This window comes from Sinocyclocheilus grahami, unplaced genomic scaffold (assembly GCF_001515645.1).
Source record: "Sinocyclocheilus grahami isolate Dianchi unplaced genomic scaffold, SAMN03320097.WGS_v1.1 scaffold649.1, whole genome shotgun sequence".
NCBI classification, from domain to species: Eukaryota; Metazoa; Chordata; class Actinopteri; order Cypriniformes; family Cyprinidae; genus Sinocyclocheilus; species Sinocyclocheilus grahami.
In genome coordinates this window covers 559,657-573,091 of record NW_015505828.1, presented here as the reverse complement: position 1 = coordinate 573,091, position 13,435 = coordinate 559,657, and the positions used below count along the sequence as shown (strand labels likewise).

Here is a 13,435-nt window from a genome sequence, read left to right as displayed (position 1 = left end):
TGTGTCAGACAGACTACAAGGCAAGAAAGAGATAGAGAGAGAGAGAAGTGTGCTCGGGCAGCACCAGACTGGATGGAGAGCGGCGTGTTTGTGTTGGAGCTGTTAGCTGCATATTTGGACCACATGTGCTCTGAGTTTGGGAGTAACAGGCCAAATGAAAGGCACATTGTACCCCAGAACTGCAGCGTCTGCACTTGTGCCCATGGAAAGCAACCAGCTCGTGCACAGAGAGAATTACAAAAAAAACAGACTTGGAGTGACAAAACTCCAGATGGAAATCAATATCATTAGTCAGGCAGACACGCCAGTTCTGGAGCTGCGGCTGCTGGATCTGTCATGTGCAAAGCTGCGGTTGTAAACTGATTTTCAATTGTTTTATGTGAGCTGGTGAGAGCGAAGAGAGTAAAGTGTTATTCCTCCGGAGCTTACTGCGACCGTATTTTTGTGCTGAACGGTAAAATGCCTGAGGTTACGACTAAGTCTGCGTAAATGCTCTGAAAATGTATGGTTTGTCTTAAAGTCGAATATAGTTTCACATTTAGTGCATGTAAATAGTTAATTCAGCCTGCAGTTCCGTGTTCGGTCAGATGGGGGTGATAATGAGCCGTGATCTGTGCTCTCGGTAGGCAGCTAGACGCTTCACACTTTCCCTTTGTGTCTTCCATGTAGCGCTTTCAGGTTCTGAGAACACGAGAGCACTTCACAACAAAAAAACCCAAACCACACATGTTCTCCCTGCTGCGTCTCTGCACATTTTTTGAGTCTCTGCCAGCCACTTTCAGACGTTTCTCCTCCCCGAGCAGAGCTAGTTGTCACTTCAGAATGAAGCGTGCATTGAGCAAAAAAGTTTGTGCTCAAGATGCTCCGGACACGTTAGAATGTTCTTTCTCTTTATTAAAGCATGAGTGAACTTCATTGGTTGACACATCTGTGTACGGCATGTGATTGTTGCTTGTTTCCGCTTTCATTTACAGCACATACAGTAAAACAATTTACATTTTGTGCCTCCTGAAGGTTTAATAAGACATGTACTGATACAGTGAACAGTGAGCACTGACAGTACACTCTCAGAAAATAAGGTACAAAAGCTGTCACTGGGGCAGTACCTTTGAAAAAAGTACACCTTTGTACCTTATTTCCTCCTAAAGAGTGCATATAAGTACCTTAAAGGAACATATTAGTACATAAATTATACTTTTTCTGGCTATTGTTGAAAAATGGTCCCAAACTCGAGCCATAGGTTGACTGTGCTGTTGCATTTGACTGGTCGGGATGCTCGAACAAACCGATTAGAAAAATGAATGGTTTAAATTAAATGTTTATCACTCTTGTATTTAGGATTTAAATCAACATTTTTTTTTTTTCACTTACTTTGAACCTGCTGATGGTGGCAGTCTTCATAAGAAGAAAGGCCATTGTTGAAAAATGGTCCCAAACTCGAGCCATAGGTTGACTGTGCTGTTGCATTTGACTGGTCGGGATGCTCGAACAAACCGATTAGAAAAATGAATGGTTTAAATTAAATGTTTATCACTCTTGTATTTAGGATTTAAATCAACATTTTTTTTTTTTTCACTTACTTTGAACCTGCTGATGGTGGCAGTCTTCATAAGAAGAAAGGCAGATTTGAATGTGGACAAACAGTACTTGTTAATAACAAATGTATGTACTTGTTAATAATGAAATATATAGATTTTTATTCAAATCCAGAGATATGTGGCTCTATAGTCAGTAACCTGGATTCACTGTAAACCTTCTGGGGGAAAATAATAATAATAATAATAATAATAGTATTATATACTGTATATATATATATATATAAGCACACACATTGATGAGACATTATTTAAAATATTGTAATTTTGACTTGACGAAGGCAAGTCTTGATTTAATTTTTGGGTGAACTGTCTTTTTAACATTTCTCTGTTTCTCTTTCTCATCCTCACTTGTTTCTTTTCTGAAATCACATCACGTCTGATTGCCTCTATCAGTTTTAGTGCTCCACCTTCTTGGTATCTTTGTTCAGTGGTTTTTAGAGCCATGGGAAAAAAGCGTCCTCACTCGTATGACTTCTCAACGACCCGGAACAGCGTCTGTAATCTGCGTGGCTCCACGGCCCTAAAACAACCCCGGCCGTCCTGCACAAATACGCCTCTCTGCTTGACCAGACGAGGGCCGATGGAAACACCCACCCTATTAAAAGCCATAGATTTCAAATATGACCAGCCATCTTTGCCAGCTTATCATTCAAACAGTGAATCTACCACACCCTTCCAAACACAGATTCTCAAACCTCCGCGAGTCTGCTGAGAACCAGATTTCATTTCTTTATCAAAGCCGGAGAGATTTGTTGAAAGAGTGTATTTGGAAATGATCACCTCGAGGCACGTGTGATAAATTGCATTGGACGAGTGGATAAGATTTAGTCCAAATGAAATTTGAGTAACAGCGTGCATGATAAAATGAAGAAGACTACTAACGTTTCTTGTGCTGGAGGCTCTGTTGTCCAGATGTGAACTGTAATTGTGCTGAACTTGTAATTTCAACATCTTATACATTGCACATTGATTGCATTTCTACTGAAGGATAAGAAGAAAATCAAGCTGCGACACTAAATTTAATCAAGCATTTGATTTTGGCCAAGTACATTTGTGGAACACAAATTACAAATAATCCAGCACACAAAAACCTGGTTTGTGACGTCCACATGAGCTCTGCCAAAATATTCAGGGGGAAAAGGTTTTCATATTTACAGTGCAATCATATACACTACCAGTCAAGTTTGGAATAATTGCAATTTTTATTATTATTATTATTATTATTATTATTGTTATTGTTGTTGTTGTTGTCATTATTATTATTATTATTTTAACACGCTGCTTATGCTCACCAAGGCTGCATTTATTTCTGGAAAAACTGTAAATCTGTGAAATATTATACATTAAAATAACTTTTTTTTTCTATTTAAGTATATAGATTAAAATGCCATTTATTCCTGTGATACAAAGCTCAATTTTCAGCATCATTACTCCAGGCTTCCGTGTCACATGATCCTTCAGAAATCATTCTAATATGCAGATTCAGAGTGGAATTATTATCAATTATTATTGGTGCTCAGTTGTTAATAATAATATTAATAATAATAATTATTATTATGATTATGCTTTTTTGGGGGACTATTATTATTATTATTATTATGCTTTTTGGGAGGATTCTTTGATGAATAGAACGTTCAAAAGAACAGCATTTATTTAAAATATATATAAATATTTGTAGCATACATGTCTTTACTTTTAATATTTAATCAATTGAATGCATCCTTGCTGAAGAAAATATTTTATTTTATTCTTAAATCTGAAGCCCGGAGTAATGATGCTGAAAATTCAGCATTGATCACATGAATAAATTACATTTTAACATATATTCAAAAAGAAAACAGTTATATTGTAAACATATTTCAAAATATTACTGATTCCACTCAATATAATATAACTATAATATAACTCAATACAATATAACTCTCCCACCACCTCTACTCCGTGTGTTTCTCTGCACAGGCCCGGTGCACCCAGGACGCGATCTTCCCAGATGTCCTTCACTCTTAAAAGCGCTATATAAATAAAGGTGACTTGACTTGACTTACTGATTGTATTTTTGATCAAATAAATGCAGCTGTGGTGAGCATTAAAAAAGGAGAATCTTTTGAACAGTTATTATTCAAGTTATTTATAGCATATAATATAATGCCATATCAAAATTTTATTGAATGAGCTTTACACTTCTTTTCGTTTACCACACACACTTATTTAATAAAATTGCAAGCGGAAATACAATACAATATGTTAGCTCAGGTCCATTAAATGATCAGATTAATAAATGTTTTATAAGATCAATAATCACATTTTTCATTGATAGTTCATGTTAACTAATAAAACCTTACTGTAACTGTTGCCATAAGTCAGGGGTGTCCAATCTATTTTTTTTATGGGGGCCAGATAAAGGGTACAATTGTGATCATTATAATTAGTATAAATTTAGTATACATAGAAATACACACAACTGCTTATAACAAAAATGTCTGTAATTTGGCCTATATTTCAATACCGCCTTAATACATTCAATAGGCCTACGTGTCTACATTAATAGTACAATACAATGCCATATGATTTCTGCCACAATACCACAGTTACAGTTTGTGTTAATATAGTACATTCCTTGTGAATGCTGTTGATTTGTGGATTGTAAAGTATTCTAACTGTATTGTTGTCGCACAATGTTTCTCCTGTTTTCTGCGTCAGTGCTGTTTCATCTGCAACCCACATCTGTGCTTTTTATCGGAGACCTCTGCGTTAAATTCGAACGCTTCTCACTGGATCTCACAGTGCTGTTTAGTGATTGCGTAATCAAACCAGCTCATCAGCGAGTAAATGCATTTGTTCTGAGCTCGCGCTGCGCTGTATTTTGTGCAGAGCTAATAAAAGTCCATGCGGCGTGCTTCAAACAAGTAGCGCTGTTCTGCTTTGGTGTGTTTATGCGCTAAAGAAATGACAGCGCATTCGAGTTTTACTGCTACATCTGGCCTAAAATCTAGTGCTGTGACCTTGTGTTGACATTGTGAAATTCCATGGGCCACATATAATATATTTTAATAGACAAGCTGCAGGCCAGATTTTGGACACCTCTGCCATAAGTAATAAAAAAGGCATCATTTCTGTTTCAGGCGTTAGATACCTGTGATGTCACACAGCTTATTGACCATTAAATTCCCATCTGAAATCTGAAAAGCCATCTGTGACAGCCGAGCTCAGTGTTATGAAATCAGTGCGTGTTCATGTGGTGATGTTTGACATACTCAGCTCTTCCTCAGCTGCCCATGAGAACTCACTTCAAGCAGAGCGAGGCTCTTATTAGCATGGTGAGGCCATGAGGACATTGATGTAAAGTTCAGCTGGAGTTTAACCAATGTTTCCACAGTGTGTCTGTGCGAATGAGATTCACCCCGAGGGGGAGCTGAGCTCAGGGACTGAGCCAGTGAGAGACAGAGCGCGGTGTCCCGCCGGACGACTTCCTGTTAGAGGGGTCTTCTCATGGCTGTAACATGATCCCTCCTTCCGAAAATAAAGACGGACACGGCAGGAGCTGATGGGTGCACAGCGAAGCCGTAACACTGGCCAGTTCCTGCCTAACAAGCGGTCAGATTTTGCAGATGTAAGGGTTCAAAATGACTATCACAGCCACGAGTTTAGTTTTTAGTTTAATGTGTATACACTTTTGGCCAAAAATATATATTTTTCATAAAATAAGTCTGTTATGCTCACCAAAGCTGCATTTATTTGATCAAAGATACTGTAAAATCAGTAACATTTTGAAATATTATTACAATTTAAAAGAGCTGTTTTCTATGTGATTATATAGTAAACTCTAATTTATTCCTGTGATCAAAGCTGTATTTTCAGCATCATTACTCCAGTCTCCACTGTCACATGATCTTCAGAAATCAGTATAATATGCTGATTTGCTGCTCAAGAAACATTTCTGATTATTATCAGTGTTGAAAACAGTTGTGCTGCCCAATATTTTTTTTTTTGTGGAAACCATTTTTTTTTTTTCAGAATTCATTTAAAATAGAAATATTTTGTAATATTAGAAATGCTTTACTGTCACATTTGATCAATTGGCTGTGTCCTTGCTATATAAAAGTATATCTCTTTCAAATATCCTGGCCTATATGAAGAGAGTATGTCCCTCATTATAGACACAAGAGCTGTTGAGCATCATTCACAAACATATGGCATCTATTACCATCTCTATACATGACTTCAATAAACTTTATGTAATTTTGGCTCTGTTATACCAAAGCCATTGCTAGCTGATGAAGGTGATAGCTGGCGGGTAAATCAGATGAAAGTCTGTGTCCAGTCACCATATCTGATCTGATCTGCCTTCAGCATGTCTGAAGCCACACGAGCAGATGTGTCTGCAATGATCTGTGTTTAAATTAAACAAATAATGAAATGTTGTTGGTTATTCTACTATAATCTCCAGACAAGAACAACTGTAAACACAGATTTTATTAGGCTGGTTAAACCGAGGATGTGTACCTCAGATATAAGCAGATTTCAGCCATAAAAAGTCTGTTTAATAGTCATGACAGACTGTGAGGTCAGGCTGAGGAGGCTTGCAAAGCTTCTGGTGCAGATCTAGTCTGTCTGTGGTCAGATTTCGGTTCATTTGCTTGCTGTAAAAGCGGTTTGCCCAACTCGCCAGAGTGTACCCCTGTGAAAGCATACTTAAAAACAAAAAATGCATACTTTAAAAGCATACTTTAAAAAAAAATGCATTAAAAGAATGTTCTTAAGTGTGAACTGAATGTGAAATCTCCGGACACTTAATTGCATTTTATTTACACTGACATGAAAATGTATTAGAGTTTAAATTTATATTAAATGCAATTAGTTGAACTTTAAAGTGCTTTTGATCCACTTAAGTAGGGCTTCGGAATGTTTACTGCCCAGCATTTATGACAAACACAAATATACTTTAATGGCATTTGAAACTTGTAGGTCATGTTTTTAAATACTAGTAGTAACTACACATTTACAGTGATGAAGTTTATAACATGTTGGAACAATTTGGAGCATTTAAGCGTAATATCAAATAACACACTACAGTTAAAATTATAATTAAGTACTTTACGTGTGCTTCAGTATGTTAGTCAACACATCAAAATAAGTGTACTTCTTTAAGCATGACAAAATATATATTTTTTACAATTATTTACATCACAATAATCCACACCACAGTTAACATCTTGTGAAGCCAAAAGCTGCTTGTTTGTAAGAAACAAATCCATCAATAGCACATCTTTAACGTCAAACCGTCGCTTCTCGCCAAAATATGAGTCCATAATCTATAATAATGCTTCCTCCAGGGACAAAGGGGTCTGGTCTGAATCAGGAGAGAAATCTGCACCGATCAAGCACCGTTTACAAGCCAAAACATCTCTAAAAAAAGTTCTAAAAAAATATGTTTGTGGATTTTGATGTGAGAGGACAACAGGAGATGAACTTTTTCACTGGAGGAAGCATTATTTATATTATGGATTATTTTAGACAGAAGTTATTTTAAAACACAGCTTTTGACTTCACAGAGCATTAACTGATGGACTGGAGTGGTGTGGATTACTTGTGGATTATTGTGATGTTTTTATCAGCTGTTTGGACTCTCATTCTGACGGCACCCATTCACTGCAGAGCATCCATTGCTGAGACACTGATGCAATTTACATATTGGATTATATTTTCTTTTTTTTTTGGTGAACTATTCCTTTAAGTACATTTAAGTGGCCTTTTTTCATTGATATTACCAGTGTTGGGGAAAGTTACTTTGAAAAGTAATGCATTACAGTATTGCGTTACTACATAAAAAAGTAACTACTTGCGTTACTTAGTTACTTTTTATGGAAAGTAATGTTACGTTACTTTTGCGTTACTTTTTAAACCTGGACAGGGCTTGCTTGTTTGTTTTTAAAATATATGTATTTTTTTATTTTTGGAAAATATAAAAGCCTTTTCACAGCAAAAGTTAAATGAATGCGCCTCAGGCTGAAGGGAAAGTAAATGTACGTCCGTACAGTAGAATGCAGAAGAAGACATTTCAACACACTTCAGCAATAAACAAAGACACACAAATGTTTGTCTAGAGTAGTTTGTGCTTATTAGTACGCTTGAACTGGATCATCGAAGCTCAGAAGCAAAGACATTGCTTAATAGAATGGGATTAAATACATAAAGGATATTTGTGTTGTTTAACATTTCATTATTGCAGGTTTGCGTCATATTCTGAGTTGCATTATTTGTATTCATTTTGAGGAATACTGAATGTTTTGAGATGAATTAATGCATATTCATATTTATTTTAGAACTTCAGTATCATCGTCTGATTTCTCTCAACATGGGGACAGGAGAGCCGTCAATCAATAAATTGGAAAAATAAAAAACTTGAATTTGAAAAAGTAACTCAGATATTCTCTTGTAAATTAAAAAGTAATGTGTTACTTTACTAGTTACTTGAAAAAAGTAATCTGATTACGTAACTCGAATACTTTTAATGCGTTACCCCCAACACTGAATAATACATTACCTGCAAGTACAGTTTTTGAAAAAGTACTTTTAATATTTGAAGTGCACATTCAATACAATTAAGCACACTTATTTTTTTTGTAAAGGGTAATACATTTGTGGCAGACAAACACAAGCGCCATTCTGTCTGCATATGTTTTTGGTGGTGAACCAATCTAAAGTATTATACGAATGGAGTCAAACTGTGGAATCAGACTTGGGTTTGTCCCAAACGATCAAACCAAGTGTGAAAATGTGGGCCTCGAGTCTGAAAACCCGTATGTTTGTCTATTCAGCTCTTTTTGTGACCCGAAGGCCAAAGCAGACCTGAGGGAGTCCAACAGGAGACACAACAAAGACCCGTTCATCTCCAGCGAACAGGTTGATGCGCTCTAATAATTTCAGAGGATGTACCTAGCATAATTCTTCCTTTTCTAGATGTTTCTCTCTCCCTGCCTTCATTAGGATGAAGGCTTTGTGGGTTATGAATGAGGCTGTCTGCTTTCCCGCAGCTGTTCTCCATTACCCAGCGATCGTGTGTGTGTGTGATACGAGCCAGAGCTCGGCCGAAGCTTCAGCCCTGCCAGGTAGCAGTGATGAGACGCAGGGTTCAGGTGCGTGTGAGTAAAGTGAAAGTGCAGGGGAGTGTGCTTCCGGACCCGGTGTAAACCCCGTCTCATTTTCCCTCCGCCTAGCCTCGCTATTTATATCACTCACGTCTTTTATTGTGCTACCTTTTTTCATTCACTACCTCTCTCTCCTGTTGTAATTTATCCCAATAAATGAAAGCTGCTCTCTCTTTTCCTAGAGCTGTAACCTTTACTTTCCTGGCACAGAGCCAATGATGAAAATAGGAGATTTGACTCAGGGCCGTCCTTAGCTGACATGGGGCCCGGTGCGAGGTAGGGAACGGGGCCCCCCTCGGTCCATTCGCGATCGCATTCCAGTTTCACCCCCCTAAGGATGGCCCTGATTTGACTTCTATAAACTGTTTGGGTCAGTTTTATGCAACTCTGCAAATCAGTGAGGATAGGGACAGAGCAAATGAGAGCGCGAGGACAGGAGATAAAGACACAGAGGTCAAAGGTCACTGCTGTGTCTTTTCTATTTCTTTGTTTGAGTGAGCAATCGTCTTGTTTTTAGAATGAACAAAAAAATTATTTTCAATAGCATACACAGTGTTGGATGCAGTGCTTTACTACGTAATTACTTTTCCCTTGAAAAAGTAGGGGATTACTCTTAATTTTTCTGTAATGTAATTACAGTTACTTCTGATGTAATTGCATTTTTTTTTCTCAGAATTGCGATATAAACACACAATTCGGAGAAATAAAGTCAGACTTGAGATATAAACACAATTTTGACTTTTTTCTCAGAATTGAGTGCTTATATCTCGTAATTCTGACTTTATAACATGCGATTGTGAGTTAAAAAGTCAGAATTGTGAGACATAAACTCACAATTGTAAGAAAATAGTCTTTTTTTTCCCACCTCAGATTTGGACTTTATAACTTGCAATTACGAGTTAATATCTAACAATTCTGACTTTATAACTCATAACTCATATTTATAACTTAGAAGTCAGCATTGCGAGAAAAAAAAAAAAAGTCACAATTGTGAGAAAGTCAAGAGTTGCGAGGTTATATTTCACAAAATGGACTTTATGTATTGCAATTGAGAGTTTATATCACGAGAAAGAAAAAAAAAGTCAGAATTCCAAGATGTGAGCTCACGATTCTGAGAAAAAAAGTCAGAATTGTGAAATAAAAAGCTGCAATAACCTTTTATTTTATTTTATTTTATTTATTTATTTATGTTTTTATTATTCAGTGGCGGAAACATGCTTGTATTTATTATTTTTTTTAGTAAATATAAATGTTGTTGTTGTCTTTATTTGTTCTGTATTTTGCTTAAACATTTGTGTACATATGTAAGCCACAGAAGTAACAGTGCAGTGGTTTGGGGAGGTTCCTATATAGTTGCTAGGATGTTCTGGGTCGTTGCCAGAGTGTTGCCATGAGGTCAGTAATGTGTTCTGAATGGTTTTAGTGTGTTGCTATGCAGCTTCTATTATAAGGTTGAAATACCTTATACTAAATATGAACAATAGTATAGAGATACTTGCCTTAGCAAACAGCACTAATGGCTATAAAAACTACAACTACTTGTATCTTACTGCTGTATTAATATGCCACTGTTTGGCTGATTTGTCTTGTATTTAGTTATGTAATGAAAGCCAGTCAAAGCTTGTATGTGACATAGTTGTGAAGTGGTAGGTTAGGCCTTTTAGATACTATTGATATGATAGTGGAGAGATGACAGGGAATGATGGACAGCAGATGAGGGTACTGGATCATTCTGGATCAGCTGTGCATAAATAGGTAGTTTATTAGTTAAATACGTTGCTGTTTTATTATTATTTTTTTTTATAAAAAAATTATGCAACAGGACCTTTTCTTTACTCAGCTTCTTGGGCTAAAAACGCAACCCCATGTTATCTAACACCCCCACGATGGTTCCCAGCTTCCCAGCTCTTTCACAGTATGATTGTTTATGTGGGGGTTTATGTTCCCATGCCCTAACACATATTCGCACATGCATTGACATACGCACACACACAAACGCAAACACCCACACAGAACACAAAAATACTAAACCTTTTACCCCTTTCTTCTCTCTGTTTCTCATAAGACTTGCACTCATTCACAATACCAGTATTTCTCCACTTCACACACACACACACACACACACACACACACACACACGCTTTCAATTATAGTTCCATTACAGAAGAACAGAGGGTCCCAAAACACTCCAGAAACACACATCACTTGCACCGGGCCTATAGTGATAAAGTCATGACTATCTTTTGACCCCCATCATTTTGTTTTTGAATGTCACAAATCTACTGACTATTTTCTATTACTGATTTTATTTTTTAACTCGTTATATTTTGTTTACCTATTTAATGTTTACTGAATTATACTTCCTCTCAGTACCAGTAATAAATACAATATTAGAAATGTAGGAGTAACAATTTAGAAAACCGGGTATTAGAATAATTAGCATCAAATATAAATAAAATATTCAGATTTTGTTGGACTTCATTAAAATAATAGCAAAAAAAATGTAGGTCACACTCTAATTTAAGGACAAATTATCACTATTAACTGATTTTTGACTCAATAAACTCCTAATCTGCTGCTTATTAATAGTCAGTAAGGTAGTTGTTCAGTTTAGGTATGGGGTGTGATTAAGGGATCTAAAATAGGGTGCAGAATAAGGCGTTATGTGCGGTATACGTACTAATAAACAGCTGATATGCTAGTAATATGCATGCTAGTTAATAGTGAGAATTGGTGCTTAAAATAAAGTGTTATCAAAATTGAATTTGTAACTAGGAATATTACATAACATTTTACTTATGTCTGAAAAGTCAGTAATGCCATGCATACCACCTGTGCATCGTGTAATTTCAGAAAGCACCACTAGAGGAGCTCTTCACACACATGGACGCAGATCAGAACAGATGCAGGAAAGGGGCCCCTGTGAGTTTTGTTGCTAAATTAAGTGAAGCAAATATAGACTGGTTCCGATTTTTAGCATGCATCGTCAAACCTAATTTTGCATATTTTTTTGTATGACTATAAAACTCGACTGCACTTGTCTCAGATCATGTAGAAACGGCGGCATATCTTAAAACTTAATTACAATGCACCTAATGTTTTTGTTTGCATTGTAACAGTGCATTGCGGTGTTTATCTGCTTATCTGGGATTTTGGTTTGGCTTTTATGGCCACAGTTTTTTTTTTCCATGCAGGTATTTTTTATATTTTTTTTCTAGGCCAGAGCCGTGGGTGTTGATTCAATCTGCTGTTGTTGCCACAGAGACGCTCTAATTTGGCCCTCGGTAAACATTGTGGTTTGCACAACAGGTGCCTTTTCTTTCTTCCGTGTGTGTATGTTTGCATGTCTCTGCTTACGTGTGTGGAGTGAATATGTGCATGTGTGAATGCATGCTGTAGGCCACTGATGTGGTGCTTTTGGTGCCTTTGGGTTTTCAAAGGGCCTATAACTATGCTAATGTGCAGCGGGAGAACATGAGGATCGTGCGGTTCCCCTCGCTGCACATACCCTGGGGATCTGTGGATTTGTTTATCACTTTCTGTGAAGGTGTGAGCTGCTTTGTTCTTCTTTCTGTCCTTCCACACAAAAATTTAATTTTCCTTCACCCCTGTCTTAGCTGCGTCTCACTCCTTCACATTTTATATATCACAGACATTGATAACACATGCGTATATTCACACTTGCACCTCGCTGCATAACACAGTCTCTCCTCTCGTCGCTTGTTTCAACACATTGTCTGTTTTCGAAACGTGAGCAGTCAGCAAACTGCCGCCAGCCCTGACCTTTTACTTTTCACATCAGACAGCACTTATAGGGTGTTTTGCACTAACCACTATTGGTTTCAGATCAATCTAGTTTTCGAGTTGTTAAAGAGCTCAAATCTTATTAGAGAGAATATTACATAACACGCACGATTAAAGGTTAAAAACGACCTTTGCCGAAGTGCACAGTCAAACGTTTAGACTTAATTAGACTTAAACTCACTTTCTTATTAACTTAAAACTACTGTTACTTTGAAACATTTTGGCTGTGGGAAGCTAGACCAGCTAAGATCAGCAAGCCAGGCTAGTTTTATTACTTTTTAGATAAATATAAATAAATAAATTAGTAATTTAGTAGTGTATATGATAATAGAAACATGACAATAAGTAAAGATAATGAAAATCCTGATCAGGTTTATTGTTGCATCATGCAGTGGTGCAATTGTGTCTTCCCAAGTGCTTCCTGAGTTACCAGACTTCAGAATAACTGTAACTTCCTGCCCTGTGTGAGATGACCTCAGATCATTCAGATCAGCACATATGGCTTTCACCTTACGGTGGATAGTAACTCCCCATCACCCCTGTCTCTCGCTCTGGGAGTATGAGCCCCAAACTGCACAGATGAGTTAGAGCCCCGGGTGTCAGGACTGTGTATAGATGATGAGGAGGAGTGTGAACGGTGAAGGGCTTCATATTTACTGCCATGCCTGCTCAGAACGTCTCTCCTATAGACCTGGGCTGCGTTTCCCAAAAGCATTGTAAGCCTAAATAGATCGTAGACGCATCGCCACCAATGCTCTCTACTATCAACTTAGCTTAGGATGCTTTTTGAGAAACGCAGCCCTGATTTTGCACAGCAGACACTGTGTCACCTTTGAAGATCTTTCCAAACCAGGACTCTAGTTCTATTTTAAAGAGCTTGTTTTA

General features: G+C 37.1%; 1 protein-coding gene across 1 annotated transcript in view; it reads right to left on the bottom strand.

The window, feature by feature from the left end:
• Nucleotides 1-583: 583 nt before the first annotated feature.
• The window catches only part of LOC107558555 (acidic mammalian chitinase-like), a 33,802-nt gene continuing 20,950 nt past the window's right edge, over nucleotides 584-13,435 (bottom strand). Inside the window, exons 8-10 of the mRNA XM_016242214.1 lie at nucleotides 1,581-1,604; nucleotides 1,372-1,483; nucleotides 584-681 (exon numbers count right to left, since the gene is read on the bottom strand). Of these exons, the coding sequence (XP_016097700.1) occupies nucleotides 584-681; nucleotides 1,372-1,483; nucleotides 1,581-1,604 (234 nt within the window). The remainder of the gene's footprint in view (nucleotides 682-1,371; nucleotides 1,484-1,580; nucleotides 1,605-13,435) is intronic.